The sequence below is a fragment of the Blastomyces gilchristii genome (genome assembly GCF_000003855.2).
Source record: "Blastomyces gilchristii SLH14081 genomic scaffold supercont1.3, whole genome shotgun sequence".
Lineage (NCBI taxonomy): Eukaryota > Fungi > Ascomycota > Eurotiomycetes > Onygenales > Ajellomycetaceae > Blastomyces > Blastomyces gilchristii.
Genome location: NW_003101680.1, coordinates 2,583,608 through 2,590,387, shown reverse-complemented (window position 1 = coordinate 2,590,387; position 6,780 = coordinate 2,583,608). Strand labels below are relative to the sequence as shown.

The window sequence follows — 6,780 nt, the reverse complement described above, 5'->3', positions numbered from 1 at the left end:
TCTTATCAACTTTATTCTTAACTTAATTAAGAAAATAGCTGCAGTTATTATCTTTGATAATTAATTCATCTCTCAGTTTTACAGATCTCTCTTCAGTCTTTAATCAATTATCTATATTATCATTCAACTTATTCTTAAGTTAATCTTATTTCATCTCTAGAGACATACTTTCACTGCAGTTACAGTTCTATGTCTTTTATTAGTAAGCTGTAAAATCAATCTTGCAGAGTCTTCTGTTTTCAGCTTAGCTCTGCAATGTCTTTGTACACAGAGGCTCGTGTGCATTAAGATATTTTTAAAAGAAAAATCATGAACATCCAGGCTGTAACCTGTACATGGAAAAGGTTAATCTGTTCTATTTGTGTGAGAAGTGCTAGCTATGTTATATAACATAAGAGATCACGTGCAGGCGGAGCGATCGCTAGGGCAACGCCACCAAGGCGGCCGCCGCTACATAACCATCCCACAGTAATCACCAACACCTACCCTAATCACGTGCCACTCAACTTACCCAACTTATATATAGTTTCACCCTAGATAGATTATAGATGACAACGTTATCCTCTAACACATTTTACTCGGAAAAGTTGGTTTTTCTATAATATATAGAGAGAAATGGGTTGTGATTGGTGGGCCGACGGCGAGCGAGCTGGGAGGATGCGGCGGTGTGATTGGCCTGGGAACGCCGCAGCAAAGCGCTTTGGCTTTCCGGGGCCCGAGAGACAAGACAGCGCGGAGAAAAGAACAATACTACGGTACCGTACCTTGCTGCTTATATATCTGCTGGCCACCACCATCTCCTGTGTACATATGTATATACCCCGCTCGTCTGGCTATATTAATTATTCTATATTCCTGTATATCCTCCTGTATGTCGAGCGCATTCTTCGTCTCTCTCTATCTCTCTCTGTGTCACTAAGCTATTTCCCCCCTGTTTAGCCGCCATGGCCGCCCGTCGTGCCGTTGCCCGCTCTCTCCCCACCCTCACCGCTCGCTCCGCCAGCTCTCCCCGCATCCCCATCACATCCGTCTCCGCTCGCAGCATAACCACCACCAGCACCAGCACCAGCAGAATGGCCTCTAAACTCCCCACATCGCACACTGCCCTCCGCAGATTACACGCCACAGCCCAGCAGCTGAGCCCTGCCTCTGCCGAAGCAGCTGCCCCGTACCCAGCGGAGAACTATCCCATGAGCCACTCCCCGCTCGCCTCCCCCGTCAACACCTGCAACTTCATCGATAATAAATTCCTCCCCTCCAACGCCAGCACCTGGATCGACCTGCACGACCCCGCCACCAACAACCTCGTCACCCGCGTGCCCCAGAGCACCGAAGCGGAGCTGCGTGCCGCCGTCGAGAGTGCTCAAAAAGCCTTCCCCGCATGGCGCGCCACCAGCATCATGGCCAGGCAGCAGATCATCTTCAAGTTCACCAACCTGATCCGTGCGAATTGGGATCGTCTGGCTGCCAGCATCACCCTGGAGCAGGGGAAAACCTTTGCTGATGCCAAGGGTGATGTGCTCAGGGGTCTGCAGGTTGCGGAGACGGCGTGCGGTATCACCACCCAGCTTACGGGCGAGGTGCTGGAGGTCGCTAAGGATATGGAGACCAGGAGCTATAGAGAGCCCTTGGGTGTTGTTGCCGCTATTTGCCCTTTCAGTATGTCATTTTTTAATTTGATTTTTTATTTTTCTCTCTTGAAATACTTTTGGCAAGCCAGGAATGTCTAATTTACTTTTACTAGATTTCCCTGCTATGATTCCCCTCTGGTCCATCCCTACCGCTACTGTAACCGGCAACTGCTTGATCCTCAAGCCATCCGAGCGTGACCCCGGCGCTGCGATGATCCTCGTTGAGCTGGCTAGAGAAGCCGGCTTCCCCGATGGAGTCATCAACGTCGTACACGGCTCTGCCAAAACCGTCGACTTCATCATCGACGAGCCCGCCATCAAGGCCATCAGCTTCGTCGGCAGCAACCGCGCAGGTGAATACATCTTCACCCGCGGCTCGGCCAACGGCAAGCGAGTCCAGGCTAACCTGGGAGCCAAGAACCATGCTGCCGTCCTCCCAGACTGCAACAAGAACCACGCCCTGAACGCCATCACCGGTGCTGCTTTTGGCGCTGCTGGTCAACGATGCATGGCATTGAGCACCCTCGTGATGGTCGGAGAGACCAAGGAGTGGCTCCCGGAGATCGCTGAGCGGGCTAAGGCTCTGAAGGTCGACGGTGGCTTCGAAGAAGGTGCCGACTTGGGCCCCGTCATCAGCCCTCAGAGCAAGAAGCGGATTGAGGACATCATTGCCAGCGCTGAGGAGGAGGGTGCCACGATCCTGCTTGATGGGCGCGGATATAAGCCTGAGAAATATCCTAATGGTAACTGGGTATGTAACATGAGAATTACTTCCCCTACTGCTATTTTTTATCATTCTCTATGTTCATTTTTTGGTGGTTAGCTAACACGGTGCAACAGGTCGGCCCCACCATCATCACCGGCGTAAAGCCACATATGCGCTGCTACACCGAGGAGATCTTCGGCCCCGTCCTCATCTGTCTCGAGGTCGAAACCGTCGACGACGCCATCTCCCTCATCAACGCGAACGAATACGGTAACGGCGCTGCCGTCTTCACCCGCTCCGGTCCCACCGCCACCAAGTTCCAGCGCGAGTTGGAGGCCGGCCAGATCGGTATCAACGTGTAAGTTTCTGCTCCCCGTTTCCGCAAATCAGAATAACCTCATATAACAAAACATGGACGATAACTAACAAATGTACTTTTCTTTTTCTTGATACACCAGACCCATCCCCGTCCCCTTGCCCATGTTCTCCTTCACGGGCAACAAGAAGAGTGTCGCAGGCGGCGGCGCGAGCACGTTCTACGGCAAGCCGGGCTTGCAGTTCTACACGCAGCAGAAGACGGTGACGAGTCTGTGGCGCAGCGAGGATGCGGTTAATACAAAGGCGAGCGTCGTGATGCCTACACAGGGTTAATTTCTTTTATGTTTTGTTACTTTGCACTGGTTTTTTCACTTTCACTTGTATTCTCTTGTTTGTGATAGCATATATATATATATAAAAGATTTTTCTATTTGTGTTTCTATATATATATGCTCTAGCTTCCAGTTCCGCGTTTACTTGACCTTGATAAGACTGCACAGCGCGTAAGTTTTAACGCAGGTTCTGCTGACATTTGTTCTCTCTTGAAACGAGACCGTCTGGTGACAGGCACACGTTTCTATGCCTCGACATACTTAGGTTATGTCTGACGTATACCAACGCACATATATATATATATGGATGACGAGGAGAGGGTGAGGTGAGTATGGAGGGAGGGGGGATTGGGGGGATAAGAGATAGGAGTGGAATGAAAAAAAAAAAAAGAAAAAACGAAGGAGTGGGAGTGATGTGCGTTTTTCTATATACCCGCGTTAATTCCTTTCTTTATTTTATTTTTTTTTCTCTTCGTGAAAAGGCTGTCGACTGTTATGCCCCTTTCTTTTCGCAATGGGAGATTTTGGTGGGGGGGGCGGGGGTGTTGAGCGATATGAAGCGAAAATGGTCAAGGGGTCGTTTTGTCGAGAGCTGTGGTTGTGGAGAGGAGAGAAGAGAAGCCAAGTTCTGGTTTTCCTTACTTGCTGGTCCTCGATTTTATTTTGTGTTCATGGGGTTGGTTTTGTTTTTGATGATTTGGACAGATTGGATCTGCATATATACACAGTTATATTTATGAATGTACACATTTTACAACAACACTGTAGATTCATATGTGTAGTGTAGTGTAGTGTAGTGTAGTGTAGTGCAGCGTAGTTTATGCAGGTATATACAGCGCAAGCACACGTAACATAAATAATATGCGTAATAAAAGAAAAGCCGGAAAGGAAATGAAATTAATATTTGAAAGGGAAAAAAAAAAAAAAAAAAAAAAAAAAAAAAAAAGGAAATAAGAATCACCCAAGCTCTTCTCTATCATTAAAAGAAAGACAACAGGGCTCGCTATCTCAATTGGGGGCGTGGGTATGTAGTAGTAGTAATAGTGCAATTGTATCTTGCTTGGTTCATAAAATGATATTCGACAAGACAATACGGAGTACACCGTGCAACAGAAACAAAATGCGAACGAGATTTCATTCCCTGACATATATATTATCCATATATCGGTACCGGCATATAAAACGTCCCATTGTATCCTCCTATCCTCTTACTCAGTACTCTCGCTCACGAAGGTATAGACCAGCCGGACCATCTCGATCTGGTCGCCCTTCGCGACGACGATGCGGCGCGTGTACCGTCTGACGCCATCGACCATCTCGAAGCCCCAGACCTAGATCACGGTGTTAGCATCAGATATAGATAGAGAAAAGAAAGAAAGAAAACAAAGGAAAACCCCCACCTGCTCCCCCGTCCACCCATTCTCCTTACTCCGCACCCAACTCTGCACAAACTCCTCGTTCTCCGCATCAACCACAAACCCGTCCGTCAGATCGCCGTTCGCCAGCATCTCCCCGCGCAGGAACTTAGCCACGGTCACATCCTTGTCTGCATCGCCCGTCTTGGTCTGCACGTCGACGTCCGGCAGTCTCTTGCCTTCGGAGGCGGCCGCGCCCGCTCTGAAGAACCGGCTCTGGCCCGTGAGGTCGCCGAAGATGTGGTCGGTGTGGTCGCGCTCGGACCAGTCGAGGACGCGGTGCTCGGAGGTGCCCTTGACGCCGCCGGTGAGGACCTGGTCGATGGCCAGCTCGGTGACGCCCTGGTCGTTTTTCGTCTGTTTGATTTTTAAGGTTACGGTGGCGAGGCCGATGGCTGTGCGGGTGAGCCACGACATGCCTTGCTGTGAGATGGGGGTTGGTTAGATGTTGTGTTTTTTCTTCATTTTCTCTCTCTCTCTCTCTCTCTCTCTCTCTTTTTTTCTTTTTTTTCTATTTCGGCTTTTTCGTATGTAAAAAATGTTGTATGCTAACGGTGTCAGAGGGGGAGCTATCGGCTCACCAGTTTGAAGATGCCATCGGGGTCGTTGGAGATGGATTTATCCTGGGGTTAATCGTTAGTATTCTTTTATTTTTATTTTTATTTTTTATTTTTATTTTTGATTTTTGATTTAATATAGTATATGGAATAAAATAAATAAATGCATACCATAACCCAAGTGCCATTGAGGTTGTGCATGGTGACGGTGGTTGGAGCAGCCATTTTTGTAGAGGTATGTATGCACAGTGTATGTGTGTGTGGGGGTGTGTATTTGAGAGGGTGGTTAGTTATAGAGGGGGTAGCTGGAGGGGTTCAAGGTGGAAAATAAGAAGTAATATGTTTGTTTCAATCTGGAAGACGAAAAGAAAAGAAACGAAGAAAAAGCAGACAAGAAGAACACGAGGGGATCAGGAGATAGATATCTTATGTGTAGAAATCGATTCGAGGCGCGGGGGGGAGAGTTTGTTGCTGCGTCTGAGCCTCGGAAGTCGCATCGTTTGCAAGAAGAAGAAGAAGACCCCTTCATGCACCGTACATACATACATAACATTAACTTACATACATACATGTGGGAGAGACCATAGCATAGGGCCGAAAATAATAAAGAGCAATAAATTGACGACCGTGATTGCCATTTTTCTTGCACATGCTAAAACCAAGGCACAACCATCCAGCTCCCGATCTCGTAACCACGTAACGAACGTAACAACACCACACCCCCGCCGCCGCCCGTTGGAATTTCAACTGGGCTAAACAAGTGGGATGGGATGGGATGGGGGGTGGAGAGTCTGGTCCTTCTCTTCCCTTCCTCTGCTCTTGGACAAGATGATGCTTGCATGAGACGCCGTTCAGGTTTAGGCTCGCCCTAGACGGGGGGTTCGATCGGATGGAGTAGTGTAGTGTAGTGTAGTGTTCTCTGTTCTCTGATTTCTCTGCCTGTGATAATAATACCGATATGATAATAATAATACAGCCTATAACTTAGCTCGTGTGTTCGCTTGCTGCTTTCATGATACATAACTACTACTTAAATACTTTACACATGTGCCACCAGCTACCAGCTCCCACCAGGCCAGCCGACTCCTGACTTCTGACACCTCCTGAGACAGATAATTAAATAAGTTAATGTTTATTAAGCTAAGCTACTATTAACTCAGAATTTTGACAGGGGGAGCAAAGTTTCTTTAGCTTCCTGTAGCAACTTACTACTGTACAATACAAGCTGCTGATTTGAGCCCGCAATCCAGGAACCTTTTTTTCTTTTTTTTTTTTCTGGTGGGGTGAGCCTCAGACTAGGTATGGCTCCTGGCTGTCCCGAAACTATAAATTATTGTCAAAGAACAAAGAAGCCAATAGGTCAGCATGTATGGTTCTTTTTTGTACGTTGATGTTGCACATGCAGGTCTAACTACCTGCTACTACGTTAGTAGCAATTAATGGTGTACTGCCACGACGACTGCTCGCTCGTAACCCACCGAGATAGGCACTGGGGTTAGTGTCGCGATGAATGTTTTGAATATTCAATAATGGACAATCCTCCCCCTCTCTCTATCTCCCCATCATAATATCTTCGTTCTTGAGCATGCAAGACTAGCCATGTGAATCGCGCCTGTTTGTCTCAGGATAGAGAAAAGGGTGTCTGTCCGAAGTCACCAACAGCGAGTAGGCATGTGTTCTTCGTCCGCCAATTGAACGGTGTGTTACGCTAGGTAATCAGAAATATGAAAGATAGTTGATTCTTTGAAGCAGAATAGCTAGGAGAAGAATGAGAAAAGGTTAGAAAAGATGGGCGGTTCTCAGAATACGCAGGCATGCTGA

At 47.7% G+C, this 6,780-nt stretch overlaps 2 protein-coding genes across 4 annotated transcripts; one reads left to right on the top strand and one right to left on the bottom strand.

Annotated features, from left to right (window-relative positions):
• The first annotated feature begins 562 nt into the window (after positions 1–562).
• On the top strand, positions 563–3,749 carry BDBG_02249 (malonate-semialdehyde dehydrogenase (acetylating)/methylmalonate-semialdehyde dehydrogenase). 3 transcript variants are annotated; one of them, XM_031720714.1, is made up of 5 exons: positions 563–1,659; positions 1,745–2,382; positions 2,472–2,695; positions 2,796–2,958; positions 3,223–3,749. In XM_031720714.1, the coding sequence occupies exons 1-5, from the start codon at positions 945–947 to the stop codon at positions 3,250–3,252; spliced, it is 1,770 nt and encodes a 589-aa protein (XP_031576968.1). In that variant the 5' UTR covers positions 563–944; the 3' UTR covers positions 3,253–3,749. The 3 variants fall into 3 exon arrangements, with proteins under 3 accessions (XP_031576968.1, XP_002627578.1, XP_031576969.1); XM_031720715.1 differs by having other exon boundaries at positions 571–869; positions 940–1,659; positions 2,796–3,384; XM_002627532.2 differs by having other exon boundaries at positions 2,796–3,749.
• On the bottom strand, positions 3,603–5,987 carry BDBG_02248 (uncharacterized protein). Its single transcript, XM_002627531.2, has 4 exons — positions 5,131–5,987; positions 4,984–5,025; positions 4,388–4,825; positions 3,603–4,318 (listed from the first exon to the last, which is right to left on the bottom strand). Exons 1-4 carry the CDS (start codon positions 5,182–5,184, stop codon positions 4,196–4,198), a joined length of 657 nt encoding a protein of 218 aa, XP_002627577.1. The 5' UTR covers positions 5,185–5,987; the 3' UTR covers positions 3,603–4,195.
• Between the last annotated feature and the right edge of the window lie 793 nt (positions 5,988–6,780).

Coding starts and splice junctions, on each gene's coding strand:
- BDBG_02249 (XM_031720714.1), top strand. CDS start 945: ATGGCCGCCCGTCGTGCCGTTGCCCGCTCTCTCCCCACCCTCACCGCT. Junction 1,660..1,744: donor TGCCGCTATTTGCCCTTTCA/GTATGTCATTTT, acceptor TACTTTTACTAG/ATTTCCCTGCTATGATTCCC. Junction 2,959..3,222: donor AGGATGCGGTTAATACAAAG/GCGAGCGTCGTG, acceptor GTCTGGTGACAG/GCACACGTTTCTATGCCTCG.
- BDBG_02248 (XM_002627531.2), bottom strand. CDS start 5,184: ATGGCTGCTCCAACCACCGTCACCATGCACAACCTCAATGGCACTTGG. Junction 5,026..5,130: donor TCAATGGCACTTGGGTTATG/GTATGCATTTAT, acceptor GATTAACCCCAG/GATAAATCCATCTCCAACGA. Junction 4,826..4,983: donor CCGATGGCATCTTCAAACTG/GTGAGCCGATAG, acceptor CCCATCTCACAG/CAAGGCATGTCGTGGCTCAC.